Source organism: Vollenhovia emeryi, unplaced genomic scaffold (assembly GCF_000949405.1).
Source record: "Vollenhovia emeryi isolate VEMERY1.0 unplaced genomic scaffold, V.emery_V1.0 DF939124.1, whole genome shotgun sequence".
Taxonomy (NCBI): domain Eukaryota; kingdom Metazoa; phylum Arthropoda; class Insecta; order Hymenoptera; family Formicidae; genus Vollenhovia; species Vollenhovia emeryi.
In genome coordinates this window covers 1,926,520-1,949,554 of record NW_011967242.1, presented here as the reverse complement: position 1 = coordinate 1,949,554, position 23,035 = coordinate 1,926,520, and the positions used below count along the sequence as shown (strand labels likewise).

General features: G+C 40.4%; 1 protein-coding gene across 9 annotated transcripts in view; it reads right to left on the bottom strand.

Moving 5' to 3' along the window:
- LOC105569394 (parathyroid hormone/parathyroid hormone-related peptide receptor-like) overlaps positions 1-23,035 on the bottom strand; it is a 59,101-nt gene that overhangs the window by 18,241 nt on the left and 17,825 nt on the right. For 7 of the 9 annotated variants that reach the window (XM_012025829.1, XM_012025836.1, XM_012025837.1 and 4 more), the window contains one exon: positions 5,461-5,552. In XM_012025829.1, coding sequence (XP_011881219.1) covers positions 5,461-5,472 — 12 coding nt within the window. In that variant the 5' untranslated portion in view covers positions 5,473-5,552. Of the gene's footprint in view, positions 1-5,460; positions 5,553-20,510; positions 20,636-21,347; positions 21,408-23,035 lie in introns of those variants that run through there. The other 2 variants (XM_012025835.1, XM_012025834.1) reach the window with 2 other exon arrangements.

The window sequence follows — 23,035 nt, the reverse complement described above, 5'->3', positions numbered from 1 at the left end:
AATAAATATCTTCAAAACTATACGAGAAATATTTTAGAAGAACCGGAACTATGACTTTCCGACCAGCAGAGCACATTTATCTGCTTAGAAAGGTATTGTTCGGGGATTATGAATTATTAAAAAGTAACAGAGATTTGCCACTGCCTAAAATTCTTTGGAAAATGAATAAATGTGTTGAGAACTACACGAGAAATAGTTTAGAACCCGTAGAACTATCGAAAATCCGTCAGCGTCTTAGTGTTATGATAAATACATCTTTTTTTCCGATCGACTGCTTTTTGGTTTAAATCAACAGAACTATTATTAAAAAGTATCAAGAACTACAGAACTCGACTGCATGCGATAAGAACTCCATTTTATTTTTGATCTGCTGGGAAATGATATGCCAACTTCACAGGCATATCAGAAATTTCGGAATGCCTGTGAAGTTGGCATATCATTTCCCAGCAGATCAAAAATAAAATGGAGTTCTTATCGCATGCAGTCGAGTTCTATAGTTCCTGATACTTTTTAATAATAGTTCTGGCGATTTAAACCAAAAAACAGCCGATAGAAAAAAAAAGATTTATTTATCGTAACACTAAGACGCTGACGGATTTTCGATAGTTCTACGAGTTCTAAACTATTTCTCGTGTAGTTCTGAACACATTTATTCATTTTTCAAAGAATTTTAGGCACAATGCCGCAAAGTCGTATCTTAAACTGCATTGCTCCTCTACGTTCCTTTTGCGAATATCTTGTTGCGAGAAAACTTCTGCTACCGTTCGATGGGCCATTTTAAAGAAAATGTCGGACTTGTAACAAAAACATTTCAAAGACGCGACTCTATCCCGGAATAGATGCACTCTTGCTCCTCTTGCTGCTTATGTAACTTACAAGTAGGCGGAAACGGATCCTCACCGCTCTCCGTAATATATATGGCGTATAAAACGAGGACCCATATATCTACAGTAGCAGTTCTCGGGGTAGTAAATGAACGGTCATTCAAGGAAAGGCTAACATCTCTATTGGACCCAGATTTCGCTTGAGTTCGAACTTGAGCTTTTCCTGCTGAGAGGACACTTGTCAGCGCGATATCGAGAACGTTCGGAACACGACGGCCATCAATAACAGCAGCGATTGCTGATACTTCGTGGCAGATCCCGTACGCGAGATATCGTTTCCCTGACGTTCAATTTAGCCGGCAGATATCCGCTTTGTATAATCTGCGAATTATGCAGGCGCGGGCTCATTTAAATTCGATAAGCTTAAACAAGGATTATTGAAATCCCAACTAAAAGTACGGAATAATTCTCGGAAGAGCACGAAAACGATCTCGAAATGTTGTCCGAGGACCGATCTCGTAGAACTGCTCTGACGAACTTGCGGCACAAAATATTTTCGCAATATGTCGCACAACAATTTTTATACCGCGTCACACAGCAATTTTCTCAGCGTACCATAAAGCAATATCTTGTATGAAGTGTATAACACAAACATAGCGCGCGTATGCAAAAACCTCGCGTGTATTTCTAGTCCTTTAGAACAGCAAATGTACCTGGTGGTTTTAAATTACCATCTACTATTACAACTTTTATTCCAACAGCGTACAAACCGATGACGAGATTAAAGTATCAAAAGTACGGGGAACAAAATAAGAAATAACGCGGTGGCCTCTCTTTCCTTTCTCCGAGCAGAAGCTTCTCGGAGAAAGGAATGGACAAGGAAAAAAAAAGAAGGAGACTGTTTATTTGTACGCGTTAAAAAGTTGGAAAAGGTAGGTCGCTCGGGATAACTCAACTTTCGCGTCGCTGCGTTTTCCGTGTTGGAATGTGTGTGTCGATGGTCATAACCCGACTGACACGAAATCAGCGCACGATTCTTCGAGGGAGAAGTTTCTCCGTGGCGAAGGGGAAGTGTCAGAGAAAACCTCGTTGTTACGAAATCGACGAGCCCTCGCTCGACAAAGTTAAGCTTTGACCTCGCTGAAAAGCGCCAAGTTTTGCGGGAACAGCAGAGAGTGCTTAAAAGCGGGCCCGGACGCGTCTCCATGCGGGAAAACGCATGCGGGGAAAATGTGGGATGTGCGTTCCACCGTTCTAAACGATAGCGTTTCATGATCCGCGCAAAGCTCCCGAGTAAGCTCTCATAAGTGTTCACGTGGTAGAGGCAGTTAAAATCATTACGTATGCACGTGGAAGGCATTGAATGTGCCCGGAAGTAACTTGCTAGAGCGGCGCGTTCGTGTCAGACATTTGCAGATGCTGCAATAATATCGAAGCGACGATATCAATGGGATCAAAGGCATTGTTTCTGCTCGGCTTCTTTAAAGTGTTTTACGGAAATTTTTAATTTATCCGAAAGATTTACTTAGCAAAGTTACTACTTAGCAAACTTACAGAAGACCTTTGTTTTAAGAGGGGTTTTCAGCAACTTTACAATTTCTTCTCTTCCTTTGAATAAAATGAAAATGTAAAAGTCGCGGGATTTAGTTATTTTTTTAAACAAGCATAAGAAGAACAAGTATGAATTATTCATTCAAACGCGCTATGGGTGTGCAATGATTTTTCGCACTTGTCAAATATTGTTTAAATAAATCTGTATATAGATGTTAGATCCGAAACTATTTCGAGTAACGTGTATTGCGTAGCAACTTGACATTGCTGGCTCGATATTAAATCTAATAATATTCATAACATTTACATTGTAAACGAGACTAACGCTCTGCGCTAATGTACTTTCAACTGAACGGAAGAGCGGAGTGAGTTGCAACAAGAGTGCAACGAGGTCGAAAATAGCATGCTCGTTACGGCCAACAAACCACTTGAAGTTTTCTTAGCGTCTAATTTTCGTGATGAATCACATAATACCGTTTTATTCGCGAAATAGATAATAGCACACTCATAATCTTGACGATTAAACGAGCTTTGGCAAATAATGTTGCAGACAAAAAGTTTACTTCAAAATTGTTACGTCAGTGTTTTAGACAATACACTTTATTTTAAAGAAAACAAGATAATTTTTCGAAAATTCTAGCCTTGAGATTTTCTAATATTAAAACGTACAGGATGTTCGACGCTATGTTTTAAATGTTATACATTTTTTACATAGCGATTCCCTTTGAAGTAAGTTTGCTTCTAAATTCTTTAGCTTAAAAAATTAAATCTTTTTTATATTATGTTCTTATTAATAATGAACTTTACAAAAGTTTCTTTGTAAATTTAATGTCAGCTATAAGTAAATTTTCCACAAATAAACTTCGAATATTCTTAGAAAACTTACAGAGAAACCGAATAAAAATTTGTATTGGAAATAAAATAAATCAGCCGGGACTGAAACACTAAACTACTTCAATGGAAAATTATGTTGAATTATGCATTATTTTGAAATAAGCAAATTGAAAAGAAACGAAGAACAGAAATGGTCCTTGGAAGCTACCGGCAGTATTTCTTTGAAGTTTCTTTGCGTCGATAATCCAAGTTGTACCAAGTTGAAAATTCTTAGAATTCCCCCGTAAAGAGTATTTCAGAAAACGAAATTAATAGTTGCGCCATGCAAAAGGCCGTCCGAGAGTCCGTTTATAAATCAAATGATCCGTCTGGCCTTTTTGATATTTTCTACTGAACACTTCAAGGAAAACGTTGGCCAACGTTTGCCGATAGTTTGTGATAAAGCATCTAACATATTTTTAGAGAGTTATCACTTTGAAGATATTAATAGAAACATTTAGCAAATATCTCAGGGTTGCGAATTTCACGCAAACTATAAAATTTCACGTCGGTAACAAATATAATAGAAAGAATGCCACTAGCAAGTACGTATTACCTCGAGCTTTGTTATACATGATGTATATAACCCACGTATATAGATGTATATAAAATAATAACGATAATATAAAACTTTATTGCTTATTTGATGCTCACGAAAAATATTACCAGCAATACGTATTAACTCTTTATTATACATCATGTATATAACCCACGTGTATGTGTACCTAAATAATAATAATAATATAAAATAATATATAAACTTATTGCTAATTTAATGCTCTCTGAAAAATGTTAATTTAAATTGGTTCTGTTCATTCTGTACGTTTCTCTGAAAAATGACGTGCCGCTGAAGAAGTTCTTCCTTACAGAGTAAAGTAGAACAAATTCTAATTAGTATTTTTCGAGAGCAACAAATTAACATACCATTATTACTTTTCCGTTTACGTGTACATCGTGTTCCGCTAACTTGTTTTGGCGGAACATTATTTTTCAGAGAACCGTGAAGTATAGCCAGGACAAATTCTATTTAATATTTTTCGAGAGCAATAAATTCTCATAACATGGTTATTACTTTTCCGTTTACGCATACATAATGTTCCGCTAACTTTGTCTTCCTTTCTCGAAACATTATTGTTCGGAGAAAGCTACAAAATGAGCTGGACAATTCTAAATAATTTTTCGAGAGCAACAAATTAGCAACAAATTCTTACATTAACATTGTTACAACTCCAATAGTGTACACACATATTGTTCCGCTAAAGAAAGACCAACATATTGTGTAAATGTATAAAATACATGAACGAAATTTTAATAATGTTAATATAAGAATTTATTACAAATTTATTGCTCTGAAAAAATATTTATTAAAATTTGTTCCGTTATTCTGTGAGCTTCTGTGAAACATGATGTTCCGCTAAAGGAAAACTAACAATACGTTGCGAAACAATACACATACATAACGTACAGATTTTTCTTATTACAGAAGCAGATTGAAAGGAGAGTTATAAAAATGTTACTATCGAACACAACAAGATTATTATTACCTCTTTTAAACTTTCTGAGTTTCTCTTTAATTCTTTCGTAAGAATCTTTGAAATGCTTCTTATCGGACGAATTATCGACAATATAGCGATTCTTGTTATAGCAAAAACGCAGCTAAAAGTGTTCGCTCGTAATTGTGAAACGATGACGGAATCAATCTTCCGTTACTTGTTACTGGATTTATTCTTTGATCGAAATTCGCATTTGTCTTTTTTTCTTCAGCGGAGGCAGCATCGGAATTTAATTATTCTTGTTTAATTAGTAATAGTAATGCACGGGACAAGACGATTTTACACTTTCCTGATTTATCGTGAATGAAATATTGTGAAAATAATATTTAGAAAAATTTATATAAAATATACACACACGCACACAAAGTAGAAAGTATATAAAACAAAAAATTATATTTAATATTACTATTTAATATTTTTTGTGCATTCTTCAGAAATAAATTTTCACGTTTGCAAGTTAATTCTCTAAAATTATAACGTATTCTAAATTAAATCACGTAACTTAATAAAGCGGCAATAAAATAAATTTATACTTTTTCTCAACTCAAAAATATAAACATCACTGTGGGCGACGACAAAGTTAATAAAGTCACAATTATTCTACAAAATGTAAATTTTACAATTGTAGCATGCAATCATTACATAACTCGATAACTTACGTGCGATTCCATTGTGATTTCTTGGATTATTGTCCGTTAAGTGAGTTTTCTTCTCGCAGCTGCGCTTCTTCCGACCCTCAGAACTGTCCGTTCTGAAATCACATATTATTAATTTAATCATCGATATTGTCCAGTATTCTCCGGTATCGTGAAAAGGAGGAAAGACTCTGTTTTCCTTTTATAATCGATTATCGTTGTTACCGCAGTTGATTCGCAACATCGCGCCAGCCAATATTTTTCATCACTTCGAGGTAATAATTTTTCGACTAGTAACTTTGAATGGAACGTTAATTATTATATCATGTGGTAATAAGCTTATACATGACGGGAAGCGTGTGTGTAATAGATTATGTCATGTGTAAAGGAACGCTTTGACGTGGCTTTAGTCTTCTATGTGTAATAAATGGAGCTGTTACTATCGAGTTTAATACCTGCACCCGACAGCTTTGACAATATTTTGATGAAAGAATTTCATACGAAATCGCTAATACCCCGATTGATTAATTTGATAAATATTGACATATTATACAAAAGCAATCTATCACGTCGATATTTTTATTAATAAAAATTAATATGGATGTAACTGCACAATAATATTTGTCATCAACATCACCCGCGGAAAATATCAATAAGGTGTTATCTGTAGATAATCTCTTTATACTAAAAACAAGTTTATCGTAGAAACTCGTGAAAATAGAAGCAACTGAGTAAAGCTTAAATGATTGTTACATCCCCTGTTATTCTATGACTAGATCGTAAGTTATGCGAAACTTCATTACGAAAGTACTGGCCGTTAAGTTGATGAACGATCAAACGAGAGCTAATCAACGAAATCTCGCATCGACGATATCTGGAATGGCCCGACGCGCCCTTGTTTGTCTTTTAATTAGTCGTGTATTAGTAGGTCAGACGACCAACACCTCTTCTTCTTTTGTAACACTACGCCCTTCGGTCTATTATCTAGATACGATAATCATTAGGTGATCGATCGGAAACCGAAGACATCGGCTACGGAATTTCGCAACTTGTTCGGCGAACGAGTAGTCAAGGATATCGAGAGATCCATTACAGGATAGTAATACGTACTGATGTATCAATTTGGCCTTTGTAACTGTAGACACGTGTCTAATAGTTTGTGAAAGCGGATAAATTAAGAAAAAAAAGCATCAAATCGCGCGTCAGAGACAAAACGTTCGTTCGGCGAGAATTTCTATATTCGTGACCTCTGTGAAGTTGGCACCTCATGTCTCAAAAAAATTTTTTTTTCTGTAAAAAAAATTTTCCTCCTTCGGGACTTGGAAATTTTCCATACTTGGGTCCGAAAAATTTCTAAATCCCGAAGAAGGAAAATTTTTTAACAGTTCCAGCAGTTCTATTGGGAGTTCTGGGTAGCCCCTCAAGAGTTCTAAAGGAAATCATAATGGCAAAATTAAATATTTCCAATACTTTTAGTGTTATCGCTGATTTCGAGATTTCATTTTGTGAAGTTAGCATCCCCAAGTTTCAAATTTAACTTTTTTAGGTTTATTCGCCAGAACTATTTTTAAAATTGATAAGGAACTCTAGAACTCTTCGGGGTGCATTCAGAACTGAAAAAAAAGATGTTTTGAGACACGAGGTACCAACTTCACAGAGGTATATTCGTGTTTAAATTATTTATGGAATTCCCGTTGAGCAGCAATAAAATTGCAACTTAATGCAACAAAGTGAGAGGAACATGGAGCAAACTTTATGACAATGAAATTAAATGCATACTGTTTGCCAGACTAGCATGCGACCACAGCTACACTCGCGGGTCTATTGGCAATACGGATTATTTGGCATTGTTGGTATGTTATGTCTTCAACTGTACGCATGAATGCATACTAACTTTACATATATTAACGCAAGGTTATCAGCAGAGTCATCAATGGTTGATTAAAAGCAGAAACCAATCGTGGGCAACGATTGCGAACAACGGACAGTAGATCTCATTCCATGTCACGAACGGACTGGCGAATTTAAATATCAAGGATATGCCACGCAGCGTTGGTTACACGTTGCATTATCGATTATATATGCCCCCAAATGGTTATTTCCGTGATACACTGTTAACCATTATGCCAAATTTGTCAAGCTCGACAAGATCAAATTTATTGGCAGGCCGAGAATGTTAGCTCGAGCAATAAATCACGGAGCTCACATTACGTACATACATAAAGCTTGAATGGCATTAAATCTAATTAATTTTATTTTCTCGCTGCCACCGTATACTGTAAACACAATGTAGATTTTGGTGAAGGCCTCATGCCAAGTCTACGTGTATACAGTAATTTCTTTACCCGCAAAGGTCTTTTTGAAACTTATACACAGAAATATGACTAAATTTAAGAATTGCACGGTTTGGTAAAAATTCAGACAGACGCACTGTGTATGTTTCCGACCGTTTAATCGACCGATGCGTCTTTCAACGCAACATAATGCACGATTGCCATTGAAATAGATCAGCGTGCGATGCGATTTCAAGAGTCTCGAGAGGTGTTCGAGTGCACATTCGAGTGGCATTTCGCGGGACAACTCCCGGCAATGAAAATATCCTGCAGTATTCAACAATAGCGCACGTGTTCGATTAGATTAATACAGGCGTAATTTGCGGACGTAGAATAATGATAAAGCCAACAGCGGATGGTCAAACAATTAAAGAGAAAGCTCCTCCGCCAGGACGACGCTTAGAAAGTCAATTATACCGTCACGGGAATTATTCATAGTCTCGTAATGAGCTTAAATTGAGATCTCACGTTTCTCACAGATAGCGTCTCAGGCAGAAGATCAATTCATTAGAGTTTTAGAACCAAAGTTACATTTTCTTTCTCTATTTTTAATACACGTATGCCTTTTCTTTGCGAACAACGCGGATTTGTTACGAAGGAAAAGGCTAATTATTTGGAACAAAAATTTAAAAAATGATTCTTTAATTTTGTATCCAAGTGCGCTACTCTTCAATCATAACGTCAAGTTCTTTGACGAAAGCGACGTCAATTTTCATTGCAAGAAAACTTTTTAGACACAGCGAGTTCTGGGATGTCGCTCTCTGCGAATGTTATAATTATAAATTTATTACAGAGTAATTTCGTGAAGCAAATATAGAGAAGTGGAAGAAGTGGCGTAAGCGAATATAGCATTTGCATTTAATTAAATATTGCAGTGCGAGAGAGACGTATCGAGATGTACGGGATGTATAGAGATCTCATGCGCTCTCTTTCGGCACATTGAGGATACTTATACATTTAAATAAATATAAAGAAGATATTAACTTTACGATATAATATCTCTCGCGTTGCAGGATCATTCCGGGTTGCAGTTGAAAATACCAGAGTAGAAACTCCGGTTTAAAGGTCAGGCAGTTGATTAAGGATATCCTCAGCTCATCTCAATTCCCGTATTCCTCGTGCCCAGTTTCAAACTGTTAAATACTTGGTATCTTGCTCGCTTTGCATTTTATTTAATTTGCGTAAAAATGTCGGCTTCTCCCGTGATAAAGGGAGATTTTCCCTTCCTTTGACGACAAAGACGCGAAGATGCGGTTTAACAGAATCATTGTAGTTTTTAAACACACGTATGCGTCAATTTCACGCTCCGCGATGAATCCTTATTACATTACCGCTGTTCTTGCAGCGAGAAACATATTTTATGGATCAGGGGAATGAGACAAAAATCTAATTATTCATACATTATCATATCAACGGAAAAATATATTACACAAGGACGCGGAGAATACGTTTCTTTTTAAATCATAGAAATAAAAAGTATTTGAAAGGAAAGCCTCTAATGTTGCATATATAATAATAAAATGCACACATATTCACATTAGCTCAGGTCCGGTTTATCAGAAGACGAGGAGAATGTATCCTATTGTAGTCCGCTTTTGCGGTTCGCCGGTTCGAACGCAATATATGGACAATAGTGCTGTGTCAGCTGATGCTGGAGTAATAAGAGGACACATTGTGATGCCGAGATGCTTGAAACGCTGAGAATAAAAGTTATAGCCGCATAGAAATTTTATTAGAATTTCAACGCGAGGAAAGATGGACAAATTCGATAATGCGAGCAAAGAGCCTGCAGTAATTTGAAATATTACATTATACTTTTGCACTGATAAAATAAAATTCCAACTTAAAAGCTAGATTTCCACTGATTCGCAGAATTAAAAAGCTCTCGACGAATCTACAATTTTACTCGAGAAAGACATTTTTCGTATTGTCCAAAGGCTCAGTTCTAGTTAACGGTAAAAGATACGAGAAATAGCACATATTAATGTGTGAAAAACACGTGTAACAAACTAAAAATTTACACCGATTTATTGTTGCAACCTTTTATTCTTGCCACGATTTAGTGGCAAGAACATTTAGTTTCGTGGCAAGATTAATTCGGGAGACTGAATATATAGTGAGGAAGAACAGCGTCATTTGCGCGTCGAAGCGATTCTGAGCTTTCATATTCTTGCCGCGGTACATCAGTAATCTACCTCACACAAGTATTGACGTCACGTCTATGCAACAGCGATGCGAAACAAGATTTCGCGAGTTTAATGACGTTTAAGTCAACCCCGCTTAAGACATGACGGGGATGTTTTACATAAGCTTCCGTAACTTACATATGACTCTTACGTGTGCGGCATGCCAAGATAGACGGGATTACCGAGGTAACGGGAATCGTTATGGAGTCTCTTAAATTTGCGCCAGTCAGTTTCCAAGCTCAGCAGTTTAATTGCGGACTTACCAACACAGATTCTAGCGAAAACCTTATTTTCTCCCAAAGTTTGATTACCGACCTTTTTACCCGCTCTTCCGCGCAATTTGCATAAGGTAGCGCTCCGCGTGATATCGTTCGTTAAGCGGATCTCCCGGGTTAGTCCCTCTCAAAATACGCGACGCGAACGAGAGCTTGCGACGCCAATTATATCGGTGTACCAATTTGCCGGGGAGAAAAGTACCGAAGGGGAGGAAAAAAGAAAGTGTCCCCAGCAATGGTGTTAGAAAAGAGCGTGTTACGGGTTGAGGGCACCCGCGGGATCGCTTCAACTTGCCCCTGCCCGGTTGGTACACATACCCGGTGGCCTATTTCGGATCGTGTCACGCGACGAAAGCCCAGAAGTGTGGCCCGTTTCGCGGCTTCGCGAATCCACTCGTAGCAAATCTGCCGGATAAGTGGATATTTATTTGCGATTTCACGCTCTGCCCGGCCTGCGCTGCTCGTCACACGTCCGATCGATCGGCTCATATTGGCGGACGCCGCTGCAAATGGAGCCACGATACAATATCCAACAAGTTGTTTCTCTCACTGTCTGCTGTTCGTTACTGAAACACAGCTTTTTCAATTGTAATATGCAAACGTATAGTTCTGATCAATCGATACCATTGTTGCCACTCATGGGTGTACTTTGAATTACGCTTCAGCAGAATTTTACCGGAACTTTGCAAACGATTTAATAAATGTATGGGGAAGAGATATATGTGTGTCGTAAGAAACTTGTAGATAAAAACCTTCGTTTCTCTTAATGTTTATATCGCGTAGCATTATAGTTTTTCATTAACTGAACTAAGAAATTATTATTAGTGGTATCATTATTATAATCAACTAAATGAATTTCTTGCGCACTTAAGATTATCAGAGACGATATTTTCCAGGAAATACTCGCGCACAATTGGATGCCTTTTCGCTGCAGTTTGAAATACGTTTCTCACGGCAATGCTGTTTGTGGCAGTCTGTATCCTCGTTTGTACGTATATATGTTAAAAAGAAAAAAAATATTAGATATTTTTTCCTCGAAGGGTTCGAAGGAACTTTTCGTATTTTCTAAGATGCCGCTATTACATCTGGCGAGGTAAATTTTTAGAGATGTATTCGAAATGCTTTTCGCGTTGAATTTGGTATTGAAATGTCTTACATTTTTCACACGTTTGTCCTATTCAAGAACAGCAGAATGAAATCGACAGTTTTCGTTGCACTTCGTATCTTTATTTAAAAAAAATTTCGTCCTTTAAGTCATATCCCTGTGTATGAATGCGGCTACCGTTTCTTCTTCCCCATATTTCACGCATATTATGAATGCATCAAAGAATTTAGATAAAAGCTAAGTTGCAAACTTGAGAATAAATCTCGGAATAAATATATAATTACATATATTTATACACTTCATAATGCGATAGATGCCGGAATTTCTCCGCAAATTGTTATCGCAAAATTTATGAATAATTAATAAAAGAACATATTGCACGGCTGTCTATTTCTAATATTTTTATCACGAACGGATTGATTTTACCAGTCGATCAAAATCTCTCGCCAAAGTTCAGAGCATAAAAAAAAATATGTTCCTTTCTCTCGAGCTATCGTACAACTCTGAAATATATCCGCGACAGCCATAAAAATCATGAGCCGACAGTTCCGATTTTTTTCCTTCGCTCGACAAAGAATGCATATCAGATGTTTTTCAATCTTCGGAAATCACTTTCGCATCGCATTTCCTGGATATCTCGCGGATACTCCGGATGCCTGCAAAATATTTGCTACGTTTCTCGAAGGCTTGTAACGTACGCGTTTGCGGGATACGCTCGCTCGCAAATAAAGCCCTGAAATCGATGCGCGTAATCAGTTACAGGACTCGCCCACTGTAAGGCTGAATAAGGATCGAATCAAACACAGAGACGGCCGCGCGGCGACAAATGCACGGACACATTTGGGACATTGCGGTTGCTGGTCAGATCATGAACCTTGTCCATGATAATGCAACTCGTGTATGGCTCTGCCAACGCTTCCTCGATTTCTCAAGGGCCTTGCAGAATTTCAATTCCGTTTGAAACTGAAAGCTACAGGGTATATGTCCCACAGGCATTCAACTATTCCTGTATAAGAAAATAATTATCTACGATGCCAGCGATATCTTCGTGACTTCAATTAACTTTTAATGAAAACGATTAGGGTTTCTAACGCGGCGTTTTAATAACTGAAAATAAAAATTTCAAGAGCGCGTTGCTTATTGCATTTGTCTTACGTAAATACGCGCGCGCTCGCGCGCAATTATAATCCTTTTTGATCCTTCCTCATAATTTATAACGAAGCTTTTTAGTTAAACTAACAAGCTCGTGCTTTGTGACCTTAATATTAGGTAAATTACTTGCGATCTTAATTCGACGTAAGCGCCGGCGCGACGAGCAGGTAGACGATAATTACGTGGCACGCGACATCGTATTTGCTTTGAGTTATAGACTGCCTTTTCTTAAGGACGCGATAATGCATGTTGTCTGTAATTATGTCGTTCCGCATGTCAGCGAGAAGGGGGAGACAAATATAATCCCCCGTCGTCGGCACACCTACACCCTCGTTTCGTAACGGAAGGGTAATCTGATTTCGGGTCAGGACACGCCTAATTTAAACTTTCAAGTCTTCGTCAATCTCAACGCCCACGAGACGCTAGATTTGTTAATGACAAACCGCCCTTTCAGGTGCCTTCTCATAGCAGCGAGCTCGTTAAGCGTAGTTATTTTAAGAACCGCGAGGTCGTCCAACTGTAATCTAATCATAATTACGCGAATGGTTGCCGCGATGTCACGGCTGGTTATTTGTAGAACTCGGAAATTTCTTCCTGAATCTGTCCCCGCGGAATTTATTTCCACCCGCGATTGAAGAACGTATTTGTCTAGTGAGTCAGCACCGATAAAGCAATAACTCTGGCTTTTGAATAACCAAGTATATGAAATAATCGTTCAACGGCAGTTCTTATCGTTGTGTAACTTTAAATAAGTTATGCTCACAAATTTATATGCAAGACTGTTCTTAATCGTTTACCGCGGAAAGACGGCGATCCCGCGTTTCCCGTCGCGAAACAATTATTTAGTCTGGCTTAGGAAAAGCATCAAGAGAAATCCTTAAAGCATCCTGCAAGAAGGAAACCAACTTGCAGACAAAAGATAAATACAACGTTTCGCGAATTGAATAATGTCGATGTTGAAATGGGAAAGGAAAACAAGAGCGAGGTCGGGGCATAAAGTTACAACTTAATTGGCAAGTAGCAATTTCAGAGTAAGTGATAACAATCACTTTCGTTCCAAGGAACGATTTAAGGCACTGTTCGACCAACCGAGCGCTCGGAACAAGTTTCTCTCGACCGGCAAATTAATTGCCCCTAGTTTCGATGTCCACTTCGCCAATGAAAATAGCACGCAAGGACAGATGAAAGCTGAGCCGATTAAAAAAGATCATCTTCCAACTATTGGATGAAGTATATAAGCTTATTCGAGTCTAATTCTGACCGTGACCTTCGCCAGCTGTGTAACACGTTCGTTTATTCGTAAAAGGCCAGGACGTCCAATTTTATTACGTTTGTTACTACACAAAATTGCCGAACGCGATGGGAGACGCGAAATGATCCAAATTTCCTCAGCACGGCGAAGGCGTTTCACCGACGCGGCTGGTATTTATTATTTATTAAATCTCGACATAATGCCATAATTTACCGCAAGAACCTTATGCAGGATTTAGGTGGCTCCAACGTGCTTTTTCAAGCGCGCTTTTCCGCCAAGAGCTCCCCATAGGTTGGTCGTGTGGGCAGATCCCCCGGGATAGAGCTGAGAGGATAGAAGTATATCATTCTCTATGACTGAATAAATTTCAACGTGGTACAGGATGGCTCGTCGTACATGCAACGCGTGCAAATATGGAGGGACACGCCAGGGACGTAATTGTTTAAAGTGACGTAAAATATAAACTTATCGATATCTTAGATCGACGTTAGATTTTTAAGCCTCTATTTCTGCAACGTGTAAGATATATGTAAGTTATTATTACTGTTAAATAAAGCCAGATGGAAGTCAATATAATTGAATAATATTTATCCAAGAAATTCCCTCGTTGATATCCACCTGCGTTCCGATCTGACAAATAGCTCTGGAATACGCAATGCGGCTAATCGCAATATTATCACTCGGCAAAACATCTAGCTTCGTCATTTCATCGGACTGTAATATTTGTTTGTTCATATTACAATGGAGATCAAGTATAATTGAACCTCATAATCCGAATGATAGCCTCACGTCAATCGCACGTGAGATCCTTCAAATTGAAGGATTTAACTTAAGAGCCTCGAGTATTGAACGGTTCGACGAACAAAAAACGCGATATGAATAGAAAAAGAGCCATTGCGGAACGAATTAAACGTTCTTATTGTATTATAAAATTGTATTATAGTATTATTTAATATTGCCTACGTCGATTAATTGGGCGTTTTTTTAAGTCAAGTTGAATTTTAAGAGCGCACGAACGAGAGAGAAAGGGGAGACGGGGAGGATGCATTGTCTCTCAGACTTCAAAAGAGATTGAACTCAATTTTTAGCTTTGGTCTGCAGTAGAAATAAATAATAAAAATTTCAATGCAAAATAATGGTTTGCCTCAGGCACTCGATAAAAAATTATAACTAAAAGGACTATAAAAAAAAAGTGTATAATATGAAACGGGAGATGTTTAAGAAAACTGTCCACTAATTGCGTCGACATTTCTCGCCAGTACTGGTTAAGGCATTAGATTGACAAAGTATTGCGGAAATCAATTATAGCACAATTCATCGAACGAGTGGCGAACGGGAGGAAGTTGTACAATTCCCGTTGCGAGCCGGCGGGTGGCATTTTGTTGGCGGGTCCATTGTTAATTAACAGATGACGCGTGTCTACGAGGGTAAGGGACCGCGTCAGCTGCTAATTGACGCTGTTTTGAGCGTTAACTCTCGCTCAGTTACCTGGGACCTCTACGATTATATCCGATTTTGCGTTCGCGCCATTGCCTCGTCTAATACCTCGCGCGAGAATTAATCTTCAATTGCACGAGCGAAGCTCCAATTGCTTGTTATACGCCGATACATTGAATCGAAATGCTTATCCCTTCCTTGCACACAGCTTACGATGACACAGTTTCAGCGAAATGATGTTCGTTCCGTACATTCCTGGTAAATGCTAGATTTCTAATGCGGTTCGCGCGGAGGAATGCACCGAGGGTTGATTATACGCAGCGCAATTCGAATAATGAATAAAACAAAGTTCTGTCTCTGCGATCATTATTGTGTTCGCGTCAAGTATTTAAGGAAACGGCGCGAGTTTATAACTGACAGAAACGTTAATAGTCGTCTGGCAACTTTGACAACAATTTATCGCGGGCACGTGGTAATCGGCGAAAATGCTCGAAATAATTATCGCGACGAATGCGTCTCGTGATCTCGGCGCGACAATTCGCGTTTCGTACAAACATTTCTAACATTCTTCGAAGATACGTATCTTCGAATATACTTTAGTGTACGCTAAAGAATATTTTCTAGAAATAGAGGACGCGCATTTCTCCTCTATGGGAAATTACTGCGGCGAGAAATGATTTCTTGAAAAAAATTATATCTATCAAAATCTTTCGTAGAAACGGCATTCGCATTACATAAATTACGTCTGCTTGTATTGTTCATTAATGACCGGAGGAGTAATTGGATTTTTTTCTCAAGGCCTCATCCTATACAGGAAGCATAAATGATTGGAGGTAACGAGACGCATAAACTGCCCCAGCACAATTACGGAACTGAATTAGCACCAACACCCCGCGTTTAACGCACGAGGGTCGGGTCGCGGCTAAATTTGATTACAAAGATACTGATTCCTCGCAGAGCGTGGCAACGGAAATAGAATGTCATTAACACGTCGGCAAACGTTGCCGCAATAAAAGTCTCGATCGTTGTGGTGATCGTGCAACGCTTTGTACTCACGCGAGTCCCACTTTCCCCCTTAATCAATACATAACGAATCATCATAAATGATGAGGCCGTTTGAATATTTTCATTTACGGTAGCTTGAAGATATTGCAGGACGGAGTGGCGACCCCCCTTTTGGCATAACGTTGTAGCGAACAAAGATTGCATCTGAGATGAAATAAAAAGTCAATTGGCGCTTTTTCTAGAACTGACACTCACTCGCTTTGACATTTTGGCCAGATTATATAACGTTGACACGCGTATTAAATTTCATGGGTTTGATGCGAGTCGTTTGTAACATAATCTTGCTATATTTTTTAAAAAATGTCTTTTGAAAACAGTTCCATGCAGGAAACGTTTAATTTCCGGTTTAAATATTTGAAAGAATAATAAGATAGAAGCTAGCTTCGACATTCGGAGACCTTTCGGGCAGCAATTAAAAAGGCGAATTAATTGTTCCTCTTCAATGTTCAACTAAGATATCCTTAATGTCTACGGAATTTGGAATAATTTAACTCTGCGATATTTTGCAACAAAATTTGGCCTTTCGACGGAGACTCTAAGAATAAGATCATTAGTCTCAAATGTTAGGAACATACCTGTCGATCAATATCTTGAAACAAAGAACGAACCATGGCCTTGACGCAGCACTATCGGTCATTGCTAATTGGTTTGCTTTATCAAGTGTCGTCCTGCAATTAATATACACCGACGTCAATAAAGGTGCGCCGTTCTTTTAATAAAACGACACACATGCAATACAACGGAAAATTATGACTAACATTGATTAATTTTTCTTCGCGGTAAAGTAGTTTGTCTCTAAAAAAATCTACACAACTAATAGTACGTTTCAAAAGTTTAAGGAATAATTTCGAATTGTCGAAAGTGATCTACCTGTCGAATTCAGACTCGGCGAATCTGTTTAGTGGCACTTTCGTTACTTTAAAAACTATACAAAAGATGCGTGGTAGTGATTAATTATTGAGTAATTAATGTAGTTTAATAAACGTCAAACGATTGCTTTCTTCCCGATTTTTAATTACCCGCTCTGGCTATTGATGGCATACGACTGGCGGTTTTTAAATTCGTCACGTTTTCAAGTGACAGTGAAACGACTTTTCTCTCACCAAAGGTCCACAAATGGGATCTGCCGGGCGCGAGAACACCGACGTGTTTTCCACTTATCGCTTAAAGTAATGTTGCCTTATGCAAAGAAGTGTCGCGACGCTGGCGCAAGTTTCAAATATATGTTCGCGTATTTGCACCGCCTATTTAAACATTATTCCTCGCTCTTGCTCACATCGCCTGTATTCTTATCGGGGAAATTATCGAAGAATTAAAAGACGGTTCGAAGATATTCCTCGCGGCTCTCGAAAATATTCTCGCAAATAGGAAAAAGTCGAGCGGCACGTAAACTCAAAAGAGCAAACGTACATGTGCCAGGACATGTAAAATCTTTTCTTAAATCTAATATAAAAGTTTACTTTGAAATTACCAGTTGCATTTTCGACAAAATCTGGTATTAATATTTGTCTCAAAATTTTTAAGTGTGAAAGATACACGTTTCCTCTAGCAGTTAAAACTTTATTGATCGCACGGGGGTCGATTATCAATCATCGTGAAGAACATTCGTACGGGGGAACGTCGAATCGATCTTCGCGCGTTTGAACGGGAACTTTCAGCGGCGCGTGCTCGTGGATTTACGTTCCTTGCGAGTGCTCGGTTTCGCGAAAAAATATCTATCCCTCGCGGTACGCACAAAACCAGGTCGATCCTGGCAGACTGAAATGTGAAAGACGCGATTGAACTTTTTTACGCACGCATACACGCGAGTAGCATTGTACGAAAATGAATCGTTCCCTGAAGCTAGCATCAAAACCAAGCGAGAAGTGATGAAAGATATTCGGTGTTTCACTCGCAAGTCGTAATTTTAATTCAACTTGAATTTATTTCTGCTTATAATTTTAATTTAATTTCAACTTTGTTTTCTGGCCGTAATTTCTCGTTTAATTCACTCCCAGTCGCGAGAGATTTCGAGTCTCATAAGTTTTGCGAAACGAAAAATCTAATTAAAAATAAAATATTCACATAATGCGGCGAGGACCTTTTCCCGTTGATAAATTCCTTCCTTTACGCCACATGGCCTTACCGCATTGTCGCTTCTCGTCCGTGTCGGCAAACAAAAAATTATTTTTCTTACTGTTCCCTATTTGCGCGGAAGTTGGACGCCTTCATTAAGTATGTGCGCTTGAAAATCGATTACCAATAAAGGATGTGTTATTCTAGATACTGTTCAAACGTTTCCTCGCGATTCAATTCTAGTTTAGACGACCTATTACGATATTCGCGTCTTTAATTTACAAGAATTTAGGAATAGAGGTTTCCTCGCAATTTCATAAAAGATCTTGAGCGTTTCCGATCTATTTCTCTCGAGTAAAATGTTCCCCATAGAAAATGTTTCGGACCATAAATCTGAATCTAAATGCGCGTTCCTAAAATCACTTAAAAAGAAAAAGTTTTGCACCCATTCTGTCCATCACTCTACACATACGAGGGATATCCGGAAAGTAAAGTTACATTTTTTAAAAATTCAAAACTGCATATATTTTAACGAAACTTGCACGTGCTGTTAACCCTTTGCACTCCGAATTATATTTCATCTATTTTCATCTATTGGTTTGGACTTGGAAAAATGTCGAGTGAGGCTCGACAAAGAAGCTCCTGAGATAAAAACTGATGTCGAGTCACACTCGACATAGGAGTGCAAAGGGTTAATATAGATGTACACTACTCTGGGGAAAAGAAAGACAGTTAGCAACCCATTTTGGAGCCCACGATTAGTAATCGAATTAATTATTTGGATTGTTCGTAACTCGAATCTTTTACGAGTTTTCTTTGTACTCTCTAAAATTTGTGGAGTGAAAATACTGCCATGGAGTGAAATGTTCACCCTATTGGCGTGAATATTTCCTCCAACAGAGTGAATATTAACTCCAATGGAGTAAACATTTCACTCCATGGCAGTATTTTCACTCCACAAATTTTAGAGAGTAGTTAGACTGTTTAATATTTCGGTTAGTGCCTCTTGAAAATGATCTTTGCGTTGCTGAATATCGACAGAACTAATTGAAAGAATTGATTAGTGTTACTTAAAATTCTTGGACATAGATTAGCTAATTGCGATTTTTAGTTGCGCGGGGTAAAAGTCGTAAAAGATTAGAGTGTTACGAACAATCCAATTAATTCGATTACTAATTGTGGGCTCCAAAATGGGTTGCCAACTGTCTTTGTTTTCCCAGAGTATTTTTCAACATAGTCGCCTCCAACTTCAATACACTTTGTCAACCGTGGGACAAAGTTTTTTATGCCAGTACCATAAAACGCTCGCGCCAACTTCATATCACTAACAATTTTATGAATTGTCGAACAGCGATCGGAAAGAAGGTGTTCTCCAATTTTGTGCACAATTTCAAGGAATTTCAACGATGAAGAGAGAAGTGAACGGCCGTCTGTTGTGTCCGACGAAATTGCGTACAAAATTGGAGAACACCTTCTTTCCGATCGCCGTTCGACAATTGACAATCTCCATGAAACGTGCCCTGAAATTTCACGTACTGTTGTTCACGAGATCGTTAGCGATATAAAGCTGGCGCGAGAGTTTTCTGATACTGGCGTAAAAAAACTCGTCCTACGGTGACAAAATGTATTAAACTTAGAGGCGATTATATTGAAAAATAGTGCACAACTACATTAACGTCTGTAAGTTTCATTAAAATATATGGCTTTTCGAATTTTTAAGAAATGTTACCTTATTTTCCGGATGTCCTCGTACACATTGAAATGTACGGCACGTGAAATCGTAGAATTCTGCAATTTGTTGCGAGAATTAAGATTACCTAGAGTAGCTTTTCACCAGCCGAAGTGGGATTCAACGTAATCGGGCAAGAGAGAGAGAGAGAGATTTGTTACCACAGTTTCCAGCTACAAAATAACGACCAATTTGCGTTGCGAAAACGCTCCGAGAACGAAAAAGAACCGCGCTCAGGCGCCGCTCGATCGCGTTTTCCGAAGCAATCAACGCTCCCGCATTGCTTATTGATATCAACGTGTTTAAAGTAGCTTCTTCGCCGTGTTTTCGCAACGCGCTTTCATATTCAAGCAAGCTTCTCGTTAGATACAACCGTATCGCTGTTTGCGCTACGACGGGAGTAAATGAAAATTCTGAAATTCGCGCTACCGGCGGGCGCAAAACTTGAGCGCAGCTTCGGGGGATAATTTGCTAAATTCACGCACCTCGCTATTTAATACCGTCCAACTCCGTCCGACCTGCTCACCCTTTGACGCTGCACAATTCACGTCGGTCTTCGAGATAGAATCCCGTCCGTAATTTCATCTGCGCGCCGCGCATCCTCACGCATGCGTACGCACCTTTCGCCTTGCTTTCTCTTTGGTCTTTCAGTTCTCGCTGATAGACGATAATTTTCTCAGCGAGCGCACGCTAAATCATACATTTTCCGGTTAATAATTGTTCCCTTGGAAAAGTTTACCTGAAATGAAAGGTTTTAGAAAGGAAATCCTTAAAATCCACGAGTTTACTTGAGGAAGTGCACAAGTTTAGGGGCGAGCGACGAAGAAACAAGTTACTGATCGTCACCGGTGACGATTAAGAATGAAAATGGGAAACTTGTGGTCAATCAAACCGGCACGTTTCTTGATTTCTTTAACCCTTTGCACTCCGAATTATACTTCATCTATTAGTTCGGATTTGAAAAAATGTCGAGTGAGACTCGACGAAGAAGCTCCTGAGATACAAACTGATGTAAAGTCACACTCGACACAGGAGTGCAAAGGGTTAATACAACGTACCTCTCGACCCTACTCTTGGGTCCTTGTCAAGTGATAGATTTGCGACGCAGCCATTCATTTTCTCAACTCTCTCTCGATCTCCCTTCGCGCGACGCGCGAGCTCGCCGGTGGAAATTCTATCTCGAATCCCCGGCGCCTCGGTGCGCGGCGCACCGTCACGTATCTGCCCCGCGGTATTCGTCGACAGCCGCGAGAAATCGCTGCGGACAGACGGAAAAGTACACGAGAAGAAACGGACGCGAGTATGTGTCAACGTCACGATACCTCGTTGTCGCGTGGAACAATCTGCCTCCGTCCTTTTCATCGCCGTCTCCCGCGGGGTCACGCGACTGAGATTCGCCGTTGCCGGAGAATACGTCACCTCGGCAGTGTCCATCGTCCCTCGTTGTTTCGGCGCTCGAACGACGCACGCTGGCCGCTGCTCGTCGCTTTCTCGCTTTCTCGCTTGTGTTTCGCTGGACTTTGCGGATCGCCGGTAACGTCCACGTCCGCGAGTACGCGCGTTCAGAAGAGCGTTGCGTTGCGAACAGGCGCGAACAACATCGACCGCGGCGACTGTGATTCGCCGGAAAATGCGCCCCGCTCGGGTGACCTCGGCAACGTCCGTCAACCGTCGCGAAGCTGTCTTTGCCGCTCGAACTGCGTACGCTCGCTGCTGCTCGCCACAAAACTTTTCTTTCTTCCTTTGTCCGTGGATTTGCGGTGCGGTGGTGACGCCTTACATTCGCAAGTACACGTTGACAAATATTGCGTTGAGAACAAGCGCGTACAGTGCGTACACGATCGCGAAAAACACTGTGTTTCGCCGCGGCCGGAAAATACGCCGCTCGGGTGAGCTCGGCAACGTCCGTCAATCGTCGGCTCGCCGTTTTGGCGCTCAAACTACGTACGCTGGCCGCTGCTCGTCGCAAAGTTTCCTTTCTCGTATTGCCGATGGATTTACGGATCGCTGGTAACTTGTAGGTTCACGAGTACGCGTCCAGATTTGTGTTGCGTTGAGAACAGACGCGTACGCGATCGCGATGGCATCGAAAAACGGATCCTCGTCGTTCTTCGACGACTGAGATCTGCGGCGATCGGGAAATACGCCGCTCGGGTAACCTCGGCAACGTCCGTCAATCGTCGCTCGCCGTTTTGGCGCTCAAACTACGCACGCTGGCCGCTGCTCGTCGCAAAGTTTTCTTTCTCGTATTGCCGATGGATTTACGGATCGCTGGTAACTTGTAGGTTCACGAGTACGCGTCCAGATTTGTGTTGCGTTGAGAACAGACGCGTACGCGATCGCGATAGCATCGAAAAACGGATCCTCGTCGTTCTTCGACGACTGAGATCTGCAGCGATCGGGAAATACGCCGTTCGGGTGACCTCGGCAATGCTCGGCAGTCGTCGTCGCGGTCGCTCGCTGCCATTGGCGCGCGAGCGACGCACGACGCTCGCCGCTCGTCGCCGATCTTTCTTTCCCGTACTTCGATGGCTCTGCGGTTCGGCGGCGATGCCTCGCGTCCGTAAGTACACGTTGAAAAAGTGCGTCGCGTTGAGAGTAAAGCGCGTCGCGATTCTTCCTCGCGTCTCGGCGGATTCACGGCGCGCCGGCGAACATTCGCGAATACCCGGCAGCGGCCCGGCTACCGGTAACGCGCGGCGGCGTGGAGGGGGTGAGTCCCGGCGCGTCGCACGTAGCGCGTACGTCATTCGCAGTGCGAGGGTCGCGCGGGGTCTGTTACCCCTCCGTGCTGCCGCGCGCCACCCGAGCCGCTTTCTAGTCGCTGTGCGTACACGCGCGTACGGGACGCACGTTCGAAAGTGTTTCGAGCGCGATTACGATCCGCAAACTCCGCCGGTCTCGCTCGCGCGCGAAATCGCCCGCCATCTTCGCCCCCCTCGGACGCCGATCGCCGGCGGTTGTGCGCGTCGCGAGTCTCCTTCTCCGCGGATTCACGGCTCGACGGTAA